Source organism: Salmo trutta, chromosome 3 (genome assembly GCF_901001165.1).
Source record: "Salmo trutta chromosome 3, fSalTru1.1, whole genome shotgun sequence".
Lineage (NCBI taxonomy): Eukaryota > Metazoa > Chordata > Actinopteri > Salmoniformes > Salmonidae > Salmo > Salmo trutta.
This window is the reverse complement of record NC_042959.1, coordinates 54604283-54623740: the sequence shown is the minus strand read 5'-3', so window position 1 is coordinate 54623740 and position 19458 is coordinate 54604283. Positions and strand designations below refer to the sequence as shown.

At 47.0% G+C, this 19458-nt stretch overlaps 1 protein-coding gene across 10 annotated transcripts in view; it reads left to right on the top strand.

The window, feature by feature from the left end:
* The first annotated feature begins 4930 nt into the window (after positions 1-4930).
* Positions 4931-19458, top strand: part of LOC115179134 (chondroitin sulfate proteoglycan 5) — a 29296-nt gene continuing 14768 nt past the window's right edge. For 4 of the 10 annotated variants that reach the window (XM_029740447.1, XM_029740431.1, XM_029740439.1 and 1 more), the window contains exons 1-2: positions 4937-5594; positions 14305-15283. In XM_029740447.1, the coding sequence (XP_029596307.1) occupies positions 5498-5594; positions 14305-15283 (1076 nt within the window). In that variant the 5' untranslated portion in view covers positions 4937-5497. Of the gene's footprint in view, positions 5595-10322; positions 10656-14304; positions 15284-19458 lie in introns of those variants that run through there. The other 6 variants (XM_029740486.1, XM_029740476.1, XM_029740502.1 and 3 more) reach the window with 5 other exon arrangements.

Genomic DNA, 19458 nt, shown 5'->3' with positions numbered 1-19458 from the left:
GTAAAATACATCTGGAACATGGATCTGTAAAATACAATCTGTGCATGTCTGTCCATCCGAATATGCATTGTATGACTCGTATCCATGTCACAACCAGAAGTACCATGCATGTTACTATGCACTCTCATCCAGGAAGAAATGTAAGCCGCATGAGAAAAAGAACCACTGAGACTCGCCTCCAATTCATTAATAAAGACCTCATGCCACACCACACACACAACTACGAGTAGGTGCACACTCAGACACACACACAGACACCTCCCGCCCTCCACACAGTCTCTCCCTCTGTCTCAAACTCCCACGTGAGCGTTTTCACTGGGCATGTATAGCTGGAATTCAGAAGAGAAGCAGTCTGAACGGTCATTGTCTGGCCTCATTAGCACTATCTGCCACACAGCTGTAATAATGAAACCATAATGAGATATTATTAGTAAGTATATACAGTGATGTTGGTCATTGAATGGGGTCATCTGTTAAACTCTTTTCCAATCTTACTTTATCATGTTCATACCTGACACAGGATATGTTACCCACACAGCAAACATCTTGCAGTGTTTCTGAGATAGAGGTTAGGGATAACGGTCTAATCTACAATAGCTTCAGGAACATTCTGAGAACATTCCAACAACAGAGCTGAAGGGAGGTGCTCCTAGAACATTGAAGAAAACGGGAATCAGAGGGGAAAATCCATTATGTCCCCGTCTTTTTCGGTTAGATGGGTAGGTATGACCTTTGAACCTCCCACCTTTCTAGTCTGACCTACGATGACCTCAGTCTTGCCCCAGGGTGTCTGAGAAACTGCCTAATTGTTACATTGTTTGTTTTGTTGTTGTGTGCGTGCCTGCACCCAGTACCCCTGTGTCACCACAACCGGATAATAATTGTTCCCCTGAGGTGGGGGGGGGGGGGGGTCAGTCATATTTTTGGGGAGAGGAGAGTGAGGATTTTTGTCTAATCCCAATGTTGTTGACGGCCCCGTGTTCAAAATTAAACCGATTGGTAAGACTGTCATAACAACAGCCCTGACTAGAGCAGACATGAAAGCTGTAAGAGGCATTAACCCCAAAATGAGTATATGACGCCCAGAGACAGATCTGGGGTGAGGTGGTTTAGGGGGGTCTATTTGGGCATTGGGGGAATCCCCTCTTCTAACCAATCAACCTGACTCGCACAAAGCCAAATGGCTGATTCAGCTCCGGGTGGGTGCATTTCTTAAATGCAAATAAAGGGGGTAATCGTGTGAGTAGAGGGGGTAGTGAAAGTCAAGTCGCTCTGACTTAATCCACCCTATCTAAAAATGTTTTATATACACAGTCACTCAGAACATAGAGGATAGTAACAAAGTCTCTAATGTGTTTAAAAAGCACGGAGACTGCAAACTATGAGAACAGTTGGTGAAGGATAGTTCTGATACATGATTTGAAGATCTCAGCAAAGTCCATTGAGGGGAGAATGAGTGGCCACCAGCCCTTTGTCTGAGGGTACTGTACTGTACTGTACTGTACTGTATTGTACTGTCTGTCTGTCTGTCTGTCTGTCTGTCTGTCTGTCTGTCTGTCTGTCTGTTCGTTCGTTCCCCCAAAGAGGTGTATTGGTAGGCAGGGGGGCTGCAGACAGCTTGAGGCAATCTGCTGGGCGCAAGCGCGCACATATACACACACAAACACACACAAAGCCCTCACAGGAAAGCAAAGCGATCATCCTCAGGTCAGGTCAGGTGTATTGGAGAGGTAGGATGTGTGAGTACCATCCTTAATTTAGCTGAACCCTGCCTATGTGAAAACGTTGAATAGTCTAATTTGAAATAGGACAGTCAATTATTCATTTGTTTCACACTGCATTTCTACTTGACTTACCTTTCACAATGAATTTAACAAATGTAGCATTTTCCAAAACATTTTTTATTTTGTATTAACTTGTAACACACACACACACACACACACACACACACACACACACACACACACACACACACACACACACACACAACATAAAAGCCTGCTGCCGGGGCTACTTCCCCTCTTCCTCCATGGTCATCCTCCATGGTCTTGTGGCCAGCCAGGTCACCCGTGATACAAGTCAGTATTCTAAGTCCATCCATGTCTGAGAACGTCGAATGAAGTGTAAAACGCCCACTAGGGGCAACAGTGAGCACGGTTAAGTAGCTTCAGGCATCTGCCTCTGATTCCAAAGGTTGCATGTTGGAATCCAGCAATAGAAAGTTGTTTTTGATATTATTGTTTTAAGCCTATCCCTTCAGAGTTAATGCCTAATTTTAAGAATTTGGATTTAATGCCTAAACTGAACCCTAACTGTAAAAATCCAGTTAATGCCTAAACTGAACCCTAACCTGTCACGCCCTGGCCATAGAGAGGGTTTTGTTCTCTATTTTGGTTAGGCCAGGGTGTGACTGGGGTGGGCATTCTATGTTCCTTTTTCTATGTTTTTGTATTTCTTTGTTTTGGGCCGAGTAGGGTTCCTAATCAGAGGCAGCTGTCTATCGTTGTCTCTGATTAGGAATCATACTTAGGCAGCCTTTTCCCACCTGTGCTTTGTGGGATCTTGTATTTGTGTAGCTGCCTGTGAGCAGCCCAGAACGTCACGCTTCGTTTTCATTTGTATTGTTTGGTGAGTTTCATATTTATTAAACATGTGGAACTCTAAGCACGCTGCGCCTTGATCTACTCCTTTAGACGATCGTGACAGAAGATCCCACCAAAGAAGGACCAAGCAGCGTGCCCAGGAGGAGCACGGATCCTGGGCCAGGGAGAGAAAGGACTGGATATGGGAGGATATCCTGGACGGCAAGGGATCCTACACTTGGGAAGAGATCCTGGTCGGAAGGGATCGCCTCCCATGGGAACAGGTAGAGGCACTCAGAAGAGCGGAGGCAGCAGGAAAGAAGGACCAACGGCAACGGTATGAGGGAACACGGCTGGCAAGGAAGCCCGAGAGGCAGCCCCCCCCAAAAAATGCACACGGGGAGTGTGGCAGAGTCAGGTTGGAGACCTGAGCCAGCTCCCCGTGCTTACCGGAAGCAGCGTGGTACTGGTCAGGCACCGTGTTATGCTGTGAAGCGCACGGTGTCTCCAGTGCGTGCACATAGCCCGGTGCACTATAGGCCAGCCCCCTGCAAGTGCCATGCTAGAGTGGGCATCGAGCCAGGACGGGTTGTGCAGGCCGTGCGCTCCAGACCTCCAGTGCATCTCCAGGACTCGGTCTATCCTGTGCCTGCTCCCAGAGCCAGGCCTCCTGCATGTCTCCCCAGCCTGGTGAATCCTGTGCCTGCGCCCAGAGCCAGGCCTCCTGCATGTCTCCCCAGCCTGGTGAGTCCTGTGCCTGCTCCCAGAGCCAGGCCTCCTGCATGTCTCCCCAGCCTGGTGAATCCTGTGCCTGCGCCCAGAGCCAGGCCTCCTGCATGTCTCCCCAGCCTGGTGAATCCTGTGCCGGCACCCAGAGCCAGGTCTCCTGCATGTCTCCCCAGCCTGGTGAATCCTGTGCCTGCGCCCAGAACCAGGCCACCTGCATGTCTTCCCAGCCTGGTGAGTCCTGTGCCTGCGCCCAGAGCCAGGCCTCCTGCATGTCTCCCCAGCCTGGTGAGTCCTGTGCCTGCGCCCAGAGCCAGTCCGGAGCCGCCAGAGCCGCCCGCCAGTCCGGAGCCGCCAGAGCCGCCCGCCAGTCCGGAGCCGCCAGAGCCGCCCGCCAGTCCGGAGCCGCCAGAGCCGCCCCCCTGTCCGGAGCCGCAGCCAGAGTCGCCCGCCGGCCGGGGCGCAGCCAGAGTCGCCCGCCGGCCGGGGCGCAGCCAGAGTCGCCCGCCGTCCGGGGCCCGCTGCGAGGGTCCCCAGTCCGTGGTCGGCGGCAGGAGATCACGCTCTAGGGGAGCCATCTAAGTGGGCCAAGCCGAAAGTGGAGTGGGGTCCACGTCCCGCACCAGAGCCGCCACCGTAAGGAGGGCCCACCCGGACCCTCCCCTTTAGAGTCAGGTTTTGCGGCTGGAGTCCGCACCTTTGGGGGGGGGGGTACTGTCACGCCCTGGCCATAGAGAGGGTTTTGCTCTCTATTTTGGTTAGGCCAGGGTGTGACTGGGGTGGGCGTTCTATGTTTCTTTTTCTATGTTTTTGTATTTCTTTGTTTTGGGCCGAGTAGGGTTCCTAATCAAACTGAACCCTAACCGTAAAAATCCAGAGTTAATGCCTAAACTTAACCCTAACCGTAAAAATCCAGAGTTAATGCCTAAACTGAACCATAACCGTAAAAATCCAGAGTTAATGCCTAAACTTAACCCTAACCGTAAAAATCCAGAGTTAATGCCTGAACTGAACCCTAACCGTAAAAATCCAGAGTTAATGCCTAAACTGAACCCTAACCGTAAAAATCCAGAGTTAATGCCTAAACCTTGAAATTTCACGTTTGGAAGAACTTCGAAATTTCTCGTTTGACAAACATGGATGAACATGTAACCTAATTCTGACCTGAGACTGTGAGAGCTGGTAGCTTGTGAAACAATGTATGGGACCCCCACCGCAGTACCCTGGGCCCTCATGCATTCATCACTGCATCCCAATGTCTCTCACACCCCGCCCCCTCTCTGCTGTTTGTTTCTTTATCTGAACAAACAATTAAACAAAACATGTTGTTTCTAAAGCATTAAAACACTACTTTACTTTAAATCTCCCTCTCATCCAACTGTTATGTGGCATGTGGCCCATGCACCGAATAGGAGTTTGAACACAGTTTGAACAGTGCCATGATTTATATTTAACTTGATTTAACTTGATTTATTGAAACATTTGGCCCAGGCGTCAATCTCTTCAGGGAAATGCTTGAAACATTTGACAGTGGAAAATAAGCATACGCCTGCGCACTCACGCAGAATTATTATTATTTTTATTTTAAGTCTCCGTTGATAAATTGGGTTTAAAATGCTGCTGAAATGCCGAGCTGAGTGTGTGCACTGGCAAGATCCAATAGTCTCAGTTGAATAGCAAATTGGTCCAAATTATTGAAAGGAATAAAGCCTTGGGAAGAGGAGGAGTAGGAGACTGGAGGAGGGGGGCAGCAACAATCCTTTCTCCTTCCCATATGGTGAGAGCAGTGCCGATAGCATCACATTCCGCGGAGCGTTGCCAGTCGTCCTATGGTGAACTGCCATCGCTCTAATCAAAAACAAACGGAGCCGCAGCTTTCGCTTGCGCTCAACTCCGCTCCAGTACGGAACGTCCATCCGTGGCTGTGCGAGGTCTCCGTCTGGCCGATATTCGGTGGCGACGGGGCCTTGAACGATTGAACTGTGGTTAATTGAAGAAGCGGGAGAAGTAAATACGAGCACACCACTCAAGACGAAGTTACTATGGGGAAGCGCAGGGAGGCGGGAGTCTAACGTGGATAGGGGGCACAAATCAAATCAAAAGATTTACTATTCGGATTATTTCTATTTTGAACACTTCATTTTCAGAGGGATTTTCATCAGATTTTCTGGCCATTATCCCACGCAGACATGAACGGAAAGGAAGCGAGGTTTTGCTCGGGATGCTGGAGGCAAATGATGCTGTCAAGCATTCTGGTTCTGCACTTGATTCCCTTCTTTGTACATGGTAAGAACTCATATACGTTTTTACTCACATGGGCTGTCTCTTTGTTTCCCCTCGGATGTGTATGATAGGCTGACCACCGTGAAACCAGTGACAAAGCACACTTGCACAGAGAGTCAGTCCAACAAAGGGTCTTGCGCTCACTCTCAGAATAGTGTCATTGAGCAGTGCACCGTAGGCTATCTTTTCCCAGGACGCAAACCAATATTTTATTTGGGTTATGAGATGACATGATGGTTGGGATATTGTCGGGCAATGGGTCAATTCCGAAGAGAGGCAATTGCATGGAAGTTGTATTGGTTTTTGTAGAGCCGGATGGCACAATTGCCTTTCAGCAATGACCCACTCTCTGTATCGGTGTTACGGGGTAATAGTGGCGAGCCGATGCAGTAAAATTGCTCCCCCGAGGCTGCTGCTGTCACTATGGCAATGATGGAGCCAGCCGACACAAAGGCAGGATTACGGTCGGGGTCCCTGTTGCATTATTCATCAACCAATCTGAACAGACATTCTGATACAGCGCGCCTTGGCTTTTATAGAAAACATGAAAAGACACTGAAAACTCTCTTTCCTCATTTGTCTCATGCTGAATCACAGCACTTCTTACATATTAATAATGTCGTTGGCTATGAATAGCCCAGGGATATAATCAATGTGACATCAGGGGGATATAGGCTACCTAATTTAGTCGATTCATTTATTTAAATGTCCTTACTCGGTCGCCATTACCATTAGATTTTATGTTTGGCCACTTCTGCTTGGATGGGAGGATGATATCAAGTGGTTGTAGGAATGGGAGCGTGAATTGGTACTTTACTTACAGGCAATGTAGTCTGCGGAAGGATGGGATGTTAGGCTGTATTTATTTATCCATATGTCAGTATAAAACAACGTCTGTGTCGGCCCTGGAGACTGGTCCGGGTTGGTGCGCTATTGTCCAACCGGCAAAAAGAGGATCCGTTCATGCCCATCACCGCCCAGCAACAGGGCACTGAAGACGGTACCAATGCGCCAAGACGTGCTCAAACAATGTCAAAATGCCCTGATTAAATGGGTGAATATTTAATATAACGTCAGCCATGCCAAATATATACACTCATAGCTGCGGGAAAGTAGGGGGGCTGAGGGTGCAGCACCATCTGATTAAAATACTATTTAAAACATTAGTTCCACAAAATGTGTGAACTAGGCTTTTAATACTCCTGTAGGGAGGGTGAGCCCTCCATCATCATCCTCATTTCCTTGCTTCACCGGTGGGCTGTGGCAGTGGCACCACCTGCTCCTTCTACTGTGAACACTGTGGTGACCAAAGAATGGTGTCCCTAACAATGACAGTTAATTACATGTCAGGGCTCCTCTTCTTGGTGGCATTTTCAGTCTTCCACAGTGAAGTGAAGAGATGGTTAGGGGGTAGTAGTGAGCGCTGTAGGGCACCTCCCCTCCCCCACTCAGAATGACGGCTGTGTGAGCGGGTTTGAACGGGTGATGGAGGGGGTAATAGTAGTCAAGGCTCAGCCACATTTCCAGGATTTATGTCCCTGGGGCCAACACGGTGATGGACTCTGGGAATGATGGACCTCCCTGCCTGCCTGCCTCTCCCTCCTGCCTGCCTCTCCCTCCTGCCTGCCTCTCCCTCCTTTCCTCTGCTCTCCTCTGGCCTGCTGACACACATCTGCCGTGGACAGATTATGTTTGAAGCGCAGTGTGTTAATCTGCAAGCCAAATCCCTCCCAGCCTTTTTTTTTATAGCAGTTTAGGAAAAAACACACATTTTGATCATAACAGTCATTTTAAAATCAATTTAAAGTTAATTGGAGAAATGGTGCACGTCGCTCTCTCTCTCTGTGTGTGTTCTGTATGATGCCACTGTGGTATGTGCTCTGTGGAATGGCAAATGTGACCCAGGTTAGATATGCCACATGCTAAAACAGCCCACCTACATATCCTTCTTACATTGGTCTGCTCATTAGAAAACACCTGCCAATGGGTGTAGTCCCAACCCTCCTTTCTCTAGTCCCAGTAGTATACATTACTCATTTCACATTAGTCATACAATGAGCTCTGTTCACGGCTAGGTTGGACACATCACCAATGGAGAGCTGAAATCATTAGAACCTTGGGTGGATGACCTCAACCCCCAGCACCTCACATGCTGCTTGGTAGAATCTCTGCACTCCACCTCCCTCCATCTCAAACAATGGCTTGCTCAGCGCGAAGACGCCTCTGCATGTGTAACATGAAACCCGCTTTAGGCACACCCTCCTTCCCAAGCAGTTCCTCTCGGTGTTGCTTCAGGGGGATTGTGGGGTGACTTTGCATCTCATCAGAGGAGGAGAAGCATGGGGAGAAGCAGAGAAGAAGACAAAATAGTGTTATCCCGTTCTCTCTGTCCTACCACCTGCACCTCCCTGCTCCAAGGTTCTGCCTCCAGTTGCCAGCAGGGGGACCATTAACATCTGTGTTGGTTGGCTTGACCTGGCCAGCCATTTAAAAGTGTGTGTGAGCATTCCCATAGGTTGTGATAGTGTTAAGAATAAGTGTGTATCTTTGTGTTCTAGTAGTCTGTGTGCGTGTCAGCGAGTTCATGTCAGCGCACATCTAGTCTCCTCCACAAAGCCAACCGTTCGGTGCAATGAGAGTGGAGCGTATTACATCACCGAGACGGCTTCCATCGTTGAGCCCTGTCCTTTTAGCAGTCATTCCCCTACCTCCCCCTGTCAAAGAGGTGGTCCTCTGTAGCTCAGTTGGTAGAGCATGGCGCTTGCACCGCCAGGGTTGTGGGTTCAATTCCCTGGACCACCCATATGTAAAATGCATGACTGTAAGTCACTTTGAATAAAAGCATCTGCCAAATGCCAAATATTATTATATTAATAAAGAAATCCACCACACATTCAGCTGAACCAGTCCAAGGAAGAACAAATGAAAGAGAAAGAAGGGATAATGATCTTACTGATAGCTGGATTCATGTGGTCTGTGTGATCCCTGGATGCCTTTGAAAGCTGGGAGTTTATCGAATCCCTGATTTTTAATTAGGCTAATCACTTAAATCAGTGGTTCCCCAACCTTTTTCGGTTACTGTATACCACCAACTGAGTTTAGCTCTGCCCGGAGTACCCCTGTGGTACCCCCTCATGGGCATTTTATGGTATCATGAGTCTCAAGTACCCCCTATGGATAGGCCAAGTACCCCAGGGGTCCTAGTACCTCTGGTTGGGAACCACTGACTTGAACCAATCAGGGGGAAGCAGGAAGCTAAAGGAGTAGTGTATGGAGTATGGACTCTGGAGGGGCATGCTTAGAGAGGACAGGCTCTCTGTTCTGCATTTTGATAACACACACGCACACACACGACCAGGTGCACACACACACACACACACGACCACGCACACACACACACACAAATAGCAAGTGTTCTTTAAACCACACACCTGCACACACACACCCTTTGTTCTTACGCACTTAATATTTATGTCTGAAAAGGTGAGTATTAGCGTTTTGTCCTTGTAGTGTGTGCGTGCATGCGTGTGTTTGTGGGCAGATCTGTTAGGTTAGCAACGCTGCATCAACTCTCTCTCTGCACAGTGAGGGCAAGACTGTTGCCATGGCAACCCATCCCTCCTCCAGCCTGCCACCTGTTGAGCACAGAAATGAAAGGTTTTATGTGATGGAGGGACGAAGGGATAGAGAGAGAGAAGGAGAGAGAGAGATGGAGAGAGTGGCAGAGTGGTAGGTGGAAATCAATGCAGGGGTATTCAATTAAGGCTGAATGCAGACCCATGCGTATCCACTTTCATAGATATTATTGAGTAGTATTGAATAAAGAGAAAATGTTTAATGCATTATTCATAATGGTTATATAGTGTGCGTGCGTGCGTGTGTGTGTGTTACGCGCGCATATGTGTGTGTGTGTGTGTGTGTGTTTATATACAGTATGAAGGTCCTCTCTTGAGGATTGTTTAGAGGGAGCTCACAATAAAATCAATGGAAACGAGTGATCAGTCAGACTCACTCTCACACACAACCTCATAATCCTTTCCACTTGACTATCATCCTTTGCTGTTCATCTCTCTTTCTCTCTTATGCGCACCTAACTGCCATTTCGTCTGCTCATCTGTTTCACTACACCATCCTCCTATCTCACACTCTCTTACTCTTGGCATCTCCATACTCTCTCTCGCTTACTCTCCTAGAGTCTCCCTCCGCTCTATCTCTCCATTTCTCTCTCTCAACTGCTTTCTCTCTTTCCCTCCCTCCCTCCCTCCCTCCCTCCCTCCCTCCCTCCCTCCCTTTCCCAGAGACATATAAACAGATATATTTATTTGCAGCTACAGCCAGCTGTGCTGTACTTTATCTCACTGCTCTGGCCACCCTTACCTCTGACCCTTCACCCCTATATCCTTCTGTCTGGGTCAGCAGACACTGCCTGGGAGCTAAAATCTATCTGTCACAACCAATCCCCGTCCTCTTTACTGTCTGTCATAGCCAATCACAATCCCCCGTTTCATTTGGAGGTAGGCAACGCATCCCAACTAACCAGGAAACAAAAGATTCGGCAGCTAGCCAACCCCAACCCTGTTGTCCCTGGCAATGCCAAATACCTCTCATTACCCCCCCCCCCCCCCCCATACCCCACAAACACCTCAGAATACCCTTTAAGGGGTGAGGGGGTTCCTTATGTAACACTGTCTGACTGTCCCGTCTGAAAGGGGAGCACAAAGACCACTTTATCCCCCCCCTCCCAGGCCGCCACACACTGCTCTCCAACAGCCCTTGGCCGGGGGTCCGCTGTGGCCCCCGTGAGCCTCATTCCATCTGGGCCAGGGGGACAATCAGCAGTGGAGACCAGGGACGGTGAGAAGACCAGGTCTAAACAGGGATCTGACCCTACCCTGGCAATCCCCATTCAGGCCATTGTGGCATCATGCCAGGCTGCCACCCTGCTGGACCTGTGGATCTAATGTCCATTTTGTTGGACAGGCTCTGTGTCATAGTGGGCACAGTGTAGCTTGTTGGCTGGGATTGGGTTGGTGTTCAGGATGTATGGTTACTCATACTGAATAGGTAAGTCACCTTCCTCTATCTCACACAAGTCTCCTTTTGACATCTATCCATGATTTACACAAACGTTTAGCATCTGTAGGCCTACCTCAACTTATGCTTTAAATTACACTGCATTTTCAGCTTTGTTTTTAAGATAACACATGCAGGTTTTCTATTCTCTGATCTCCTAAGACTTTGCTTGATCATAAACAGTCTCAAATGCAATATGAAGTATTTTTAGACTGGTATTAATAGTCTTGCCTTGCAACTGGATAAATCAAATCAGTGTCTTCACATTGTTTAGAGAGAATGAGACTGCTATTTGTCTCTGGTGTATACAAGTCTTTCATTGGAAACCTCAACTCAAGTAACTCCAAGAATGGTGTAAGTGCCTTCATGTGTTCTAGTTTGACTTCAGAAACAGCTGCACATATACGGGCAGGCCCACTCTCCCTGCATGTGAGCAGAAGTCTCTATGACTAAACTTCAGTTCTCTTTATTGAATCAAAAGCCTTTATTTGTGGCTTGGTCAGGTGATGAGGAGATAGCTGTGTACCAGTGGGAGATAGGGGTCTGCTGTTCACAGTGGTTCTCTATCGAAGGCTACGGCTGCAAAATGTAGTGAACTTTCAATAAATGCCCTGTTTTTCCCGATATCCCGGTTGGACGATTCCCAGAATCCGGAAATCTCCAACCAGGATTTCTGGAAAACCAGGGAATGTATTAAAAGTTCACGGAATTTTCCAACCCTACTCCTGGCCGGTGGTGCCCAGCGAAATCAGCGGCTTGTCAAAAGTCTCCTTGTTAATCCAATTAGGCTAACAAGACTATGTGAGGATGCATTTTTAGTTGAAACGCACTTCAGAGAATCAGCAAAGCTCTCTGGCAGACAGACACACTGCTGCCTCCGATAGAGCGGCTCTTCAAGAGCACCACTGGTGTCCTCCCTAGAGAGAGAGAGACAGACAGACAGACAGACAGACAGACAGACAGACAGACAGACAGACAGACAGACAGACAGACAGACAGACAGACAGAGAAACAGAAGGGGTGGAGAGAGAGAGAGTGTGTCTCTACGTAGATAAGTGATTAATAACCTTTCCTGCAGTCAAATAACCAAATCGCCCCCTAGTGGCCTCATGGGTGGAATGTTATTAATATTTTTTGTAATTTCATAATTAATTAACATTATTTCAAAAAACCTGCTGAAAATCCGGTGTTTATGTCAAACGGTTTTGTTATATTTCAGTCTTCTGTGATGTACAGTATATAAAGTGTTATATTGGGATGCCAACTCAAATGTAATACATTTCAACTCTATATCTGACATTGTACAGGTGTCTTCTTTTCTTTAAGCCCATAACCATGTGCGTGAGGTGTATACTTTTGTTTCAAAGTAGATTTGTTTAATACCAAGAAACACTCTGTGTGACCCTGATTTAGCCCACTGCAGTAAAAGGTTTTAAGAATGCTTTGAAAATGATTTATTTTTACCTTTAAGTAATCGCTTGAAGATTCAAATTTTGGACAGCCTATGATTCTCCATTATATGACATTGCTTATATGGTGATGATATGACCTTTTAGAAGAGAGAACCACATGTATGGAATGTTTTACTCGATGAAAGAGTTGATGCCCAATGTAGTACAACTCCAGTATTCCTGACTTAATAACCCTAACAAACCCGACATCCATGAAATCTAGACATTTATACTGCACACAAATGACAGCCGTGCATCACAAAAATATTTCTATGGCTTTTAGCCCACTACACTGGCCATACTTTGAATGATACTGATATAGATGTTGATGGTGATAACAACAGGAAACCCAGACTCAGCCAAGGTTACTGTTTGACCATTTTGCCAGAAACAATGAGACAGACCTTGTCTTTGGAACGTTACTTTCTGTCTCTGTTTGTTTTCCAGGCATACAACTATAAAAGACGTAAAGTGACTGAGTGATTGTTAGCGCTGAACAAACACAGAAGTGTGACTAAAGTGTCTCTTTACCGTCGGAGGGAGCTGTCTGTTGAGTAGCCTGCTCAGCTAGCCTGTTCTGTTCCCTGTAAAGTCCATCACTTGAGGGAATGTGTGTGTGTGTGTGTGTGTGTGTCTGTGCGTCTCTGTGTGTGTGTGCGTCTCTGTGCGTGTACAGTATATTCCTTTAAAGTATATTCCCTGAATATGTGTGTAAGCGTGGCGGTCCATAGTGGTTTTGGTAGAAGCGACGCTGCTCAGAATGTCAGATGATGTCTTTAACAGCAGTGTGACTAGCAGAATGAGTGTATCTGGTGGATGGATTAACCCAAAATTCACCCTCATTTCAAAAGCCTCTGTTTCTCTGACTACAGCAGAAATAAGCCCAGGATTCCACCTGGCTGCTACCCATTAGCAACCTTTATCTGCTTAGTAATGTAATACTCTATAGGCCTACAGTATATTTCCTACAAACAATGCTAGTATAACAGCAACTGGTTTTGTTGAAGCTTTGTGAGTTATTTGGTTGTCACACACCACGTTTAATGAAGAAATTGTTATATTGTTTGATATGAGATATTGGTTTGTGTGGGTGTGAATGTTTTTCTTGGACACCACGCTGAAACCTAGACACCACGTCACAAATGGCATAGGGCTTATTAAATATGATGATGGCATTTCTGTGGAAGAAAACATGTTGGTCTCTCTTGCTGACAAGTAAATCCAACACTCTTTCACTGAACGACATGTGTGTCTGGTTAAAGTAATGTGTCTCCCTGTGTTTCTCTCAGCGCTGCTCTCTGTGAGACTGCAGGGTGAAGATGCCATATGACCGTCTCCCCTCCAGATCACTCCACCTCCCACAGGGAGCCCCCGGAGACCCTAAACCCCAAACCATAATCCCTAATCCCAGCTCCTTGCCATTCAAGTACATTAGTCAATTATTACACATAATCCATGGGGTTCGCAAAAGCTGCTTTAGGAGAGGAATAAGGAGCTACACTTGGCTGATGTAATTGACCAGTGGATAAGTATATGGCCAGTCCATCTTGGTTTAATTTGTTTTGCATTTTAGCCTCAGGGTAATGCTGGACTGCTGAGCCATCTTGGGAGACAGATATCGCCCAATGACTAGGGACTTGAGTCACGATATGTTCAGTCATTCAATTGACACAACTCGTGTGTGGATTCTTGGCTGAAGCCTCAATGCAAGAAAGTCACTGGCCATCTGATAGTTGGTTCAGTTGGTGTTTGTTTACTACAGATGTAGGATGTTAATTTGATCACTCTTTTGTTGCTGAGAATTTCCCTCACAGCAGGAAATGCAAACTTGTAGTGTATCTGAGGTTTAAAAAGGTTTCTAAGGTTTGTAATTTCCACTTAAAAAATGTCAGACTTGACTTGCCCTGATGAAAAATATATCAACCACTACAAAAAATGTTCTAATGTTCCAATGCATATAATAATTCACATTTCCTGTTGCTGCAGGATTATTTTCATGCCGTAGCAAACTGGCTCAAATTAAGATCCTACATCTGTATCTCTGCCGCTTATAGTAGGTCTAGTTGTTGTGTCTGTGTTTTGTATTATGAATGACATTAAGTGGACATTGATAAAAGGATATTCACTCATGGCTGTGTGTGGTTATGAGACCTGACCCCTGACAACATGGTTTTGTTGTATGTTTTCAGGGAACACTCTGGGGGCCAATGTCACTGAGTTGGACACAGCCAACGTGACATCCCTGCCCAGTAAGGTCGAGGAAGCGGCCAAAGTGAATGATGTCGTTATCGAGGTGACCGGGGTCAGCGGCTCAGTCAGCCCCGTCGTCACGGTGACCCAGAGGGCCGGCCGCATGCCCCGCTCCAAAGAGGAGCAGGGCAGCGGCATGCTGGGAGAAGGGGTGTTGCCAGCCGAGAAGGAGGTGGTGGACCCGCCCAGGATCAGCCTCGACTCAGCAGAGACAGAGTTCCTGCTGCCTAGCAACCCCCGTGGCACGGAGGAGGAAGAGGATGAAGAGGAGCACACCGACCCACCGTGGCTGAACGCCAGAGACAACAACGTCGACCTGGACCGCCGCTTCACAGAAGGAGTAGCCAATCTGGCCACCACCACTGCCCCTCCCCCTGCCGCCGCTAACCCCTCTCGCCCGGACGTCCTCACCGTGGACTTCTTCGACCCCGCCTCTCGCGGCCGCGGCCTGGACCTAGCCCCGCCCTCTCCCTCCTCTTTGGCCCACGAGCTCCAGGGCGGCGACCCCACTTCCTGGGCCATGCCAACCAACTACGACTACATCACGCCATACGAGGAGGGTGCGTCGCCCACCCCTGATGAGTACTCCTACACCACCACTACTGAGACCTTGGATGGGGATGACGACTTGAGGCTAACTGCCGGGCCTCCATCGCGCTCCAGGCCCAGGGCTCCCCCAGGTTCCGGCTCCTTCACCCCAGACAAGAGGCTGCCCAGTGGGGGTGCAGCTGCTGCTCCAGAGGGCCCTGCGGCCGCACCTCCAGCGTTACCCGTGGATGGCTCAGACGGGACCGGTGGCTGCCGCCAGGGCTACGTAAAGCAGAATGGAACCTGCCGCTCCCCCTGCGACACACTGCCCAGCTACTGCTTCAACGGAGGCCAGTGCTACCTACTGGACGGAATGGGGGTCTTCTGCAGGTGAGAGATGGAATGAGCGCACTCTCACACACACACACACACACACACACACACACACAGCCATCACGCCCTTACATCATAGGCAAGGCATCCAGATGGAAGAAATCGAATTTACTAACATATCAGAGATAAACATTGAACCCAATAAAACCCATTATCTCTGTCTACATTACAATAACAGATATCTACACTCTGGACAATGTTTTGAGAAAGTATGAGCTAGCCTGATGAGTGAATGAGATGGAAAACAGTTCCCCATCACACACACACACACGCTCACACACACACACGCTCACACACACACACGGTGAGCGAGAGAGAGAGAGAGGAGGGGAGAAAGAGGGAGATGGAGAAAGAGAGAGAGAGAGAGAGAAAGAGAGAGAGAGGGGGAAAGAGGGAGACAGAGAGAGAGAGAGGGGAGGGAAGAAAGAGGGAGACGGAGAGAGAGGGAGACAGAGAGAGATAGAGAGAGAGAGGGAAAATCCCACGTCCATGTAAATGAAAATTGGGCTCCCATATGAAGCAGCTCAGTGATTTCAGACTAGAGAATAGAAAGCAACACGTGTTCCTGGATGCTTTACAGAGACGTTTATGAGGAAACTTCCATTGTTTTGCCAGATCAATTTCAACCATCCGGTTGTGGTGTGGTAGTGCACAATCACACACACACACACACACACACACACACACACACACACACACACACACACACACACACACACACACACACACACACACACACACACACACACACACACACACACACACACACACACGGAGATGACGATCATACACCTTCCACTTGTATTGTAACCATATATTGCATTTTACAGTATTGTATATATGTATTGTAGTGGTCCTGTGTGGCTCAGTTACAGTGTTAAGAGCATGCCACTCAACACCAGGGTGGTCGGTTTGATTCCCACTGGGGTCACATACAAAAATGTGTGGACTCACTGTTGTCACCTCCTTCGTAAATGGCATATATTACAGTACTGTATGGGCCAATGTAATTTTAGTAAAGCAAAATACCCCAGCAACTTCATTTTGGATATATGTTCACAGTATAGGGGATGCATTACATACAGTGTATCTCTGATCTTGTCATTGTCAGATTATTTTAAATTTACTGTGAAGTATACTCATAATAGTGGTAATAGTGCAGTACAGTATATATCATACTTCACATGTTTCTACTTAATTAACAAACATACATTTTCATTATGTACTTCTCAAAATCTGCAGTAGACCAACCAATATAAAATCTATAGCTTTACCAAAAGGTTAAGTGATTATCAATTAACAGCGGTCAGATTAAGTAATAGTAAAATGTATTTTAACAAATTAGAAGAGAATCATATCAAAAGTAATGTGAGCATTTCATTGTAAAAGGCAATTACTTTATATGAACATGTATTGCAATGTGCAACATGTATTTCTAGATTAAACACTGATTAAGTTTGGTGAAAAAGTGACTGTATGATTTTGTGTGTTTTACAAGGTTCCCAATCCTGGTGCATTGATACCTGACCAACAGATCTTTATAGAGGTCACCCTGAGGAGAACGTGTAAGCGCGGTTACATGAGAAGGAAAAACCCCCTCCTCCCCAAACTCATCCAACCCATTGTTATAAAAGCCCTCGGATCATTATGCAGAGCTATGCCAAGATATTTATTTCCCTTAATCCTGTATCTCACCGAACGAACCAATCGGCAGGGAGAGATCAGAAATGAGCAAACGTCTGTGTGGATTAGCATGCAAATGTATGCGCGGTAGCAAGTCCCTGGATGGCCATCGCCTCCTGACTGGCGCTGATGGAGATGATGATGGCAATGAGAGCTGGCGCAGATGAATCCAACAGACAGGGTCGCCATGCCAACGTGATTATGTTCACACAACAGGAGAGCTCACACAAATGTATGTGTGCACATATGCTCAGGTTGAGACACACACACACACACACACATGCAGGTACGCATACACACGGACGCACACACACACACACACACAAAAACACACACGCGCTTTGCTTTTACCATGAGCCCAATAGAACCTCTCCCAACTCAAGGCCCTAATCATGACATAATGACCCGCTGTTCTCCTCCCCCTGCAGACACACCGTTTCTCATCAGTGTGTGGCTATACAGTTAAACTGTTCAGTGATCTTGACGCTGACCTCTTGACTCTGACAGTTTCCCGTGGCAGGTAAGCAGTAGGTCATCTCCCAGCAGGCCTAATGGCCAGAGATGATGTGTGTGATTGAGATGGCAGATGCCCGATCTTTGCAGAGATTGGTCTTATCCTTTATACTGGTTTGTAATCATTGGAGCATCAGTCCATAGAGTAGGCAAGCCAAGAGAAATATCTCAAATCACTCCCATAAAACTTAACTACGATACTACAGCAATGTGGCTGCAGGTAGTCTAGTGGTTAAGAGCGTTGGGCCAATAAACGAAAGATCGCTGGTTCAAAATCCCTGAGCCGATTAGTTGAAAAGTCTGTTGATGTGCCCTTGAGCAAGTTACTTAACCCTAATTGCTCCTGTAAGTCACTTTGCGTAAGAGAATCTGATAAATGACTCAAATGTAAATGGCTATGACTACATTTTTAGAAGACAAGGTCTTTGGTGGGCTTAAAGAGATGATAGTAAACCATAACCAAACAGTAAACAATGCACTAAGTACATTGATTTTGATGTCTGTGAGAAGTCCATATTAGCTGACACTGTCCCACGAGACTGTTGGACTGAGTCAGTGAAGATCTGTGTTACACTGAGGGACAGTCCAAGTTCTGTCAGGTTGGGCTAAGAGGCAATATGGGTCAGTGGAGCTCTGGCACAAGTGTCTGTGTGTGTCTGTGTGTAATGGTGAACTGAGGCTGATTCATACACCAGCCCAATTGAATTACAGTGGGATGAATGCAAAGGGCTCTGCCCTCTGTTATAACACACTCCTACAAGTAGTTGGTTGTGTCTGCCCTCAAAATCTCTTTCTGGGGTTTACCGACAAAAGCCATGTCCTGCTGTGTATGTGTGTACTGTAAGCGTTTGCATACTACGTGTGTGCGCGTGTGTGCGTTGGTTTGGATATGGTTAGTAAGACTAGTTACACTCTGTAACAGTTATGAAGGGGCTAATTTGAATGTTTGATCTACCTCACGTTATCAATAGTTTGCCTCTCTCTACTATCCTAACTAACATTTGTAATCATTTCCCCCATAGCTGGAGGACAACACTGTAAAATGGAGTGTAGGAGGGAAAGAGAGCGAGATGGATGGAGATAGACATGGCAAAGAAAAAGAGAAAAAAAAGAGAGAGTAGGAGGGACCGAGAGAGAAAATGAGTCAGAGCTCGTCCTGCCTGCCAGTATGGAAACAGATCAGGACGAGCCAGGTTGAATTAACTGTGTGTGTGTGTGTGTGTGTGTGTATACAGTCATAGCTGTGTTTGTGTGTTAGTGTGTGTGTGTGTGTATATGTGCATGTGTGTATATGTGCATGTGTGTGTGTGCATACAGTATACTGTGTGTATACGCACACACACACACACACGTGCACGTGCACACACACACACACACACAGCAGTTAAATGGAACATGGGGCAGGTGTACTACATATATTTCTAATTAGGGTTCATGGCATTGTTATCACACTATGGGGAGGACAGTATTGGTAACACTTTACTTGACATCTAGCGTCATAACCTGTTATGACACGGACATAACCTGTCATAATATGGTCATAACACTGTCATGCCATATATTTAAGCATGCTATGACATACACTATGTATAAAAAGTATGTGGACACCCCTTCAAATTAGTGGATTTGGCTATTTCTGCCACACCCGTTGCTGACAGGTGTATACAATTCAGCCCACAGCCATGCAATCTCCGTAGACAAACATTGACAGTAGAATGGTCTTACTGAAGAGCTCAGTGACTTTCAACGTGGCATTGTCATAAGATGCCACCTTTCCAACAAGTCAGTTCGGCAAATTTCTGTCCTGCTAAAGCTGCCCCAGTCAATTGTAAGTGCTGTTATTGTGAAGTGGAAACATCTAGGAGCAACAACGGCTCATACACGAAGTGGTATGCCACACAAGCACACAGAACGGGACCGCCGAGTGTTGAAGCACGAAGCTCGTAAAAATTGTCTGTCCTCGGTAGTAACACTCA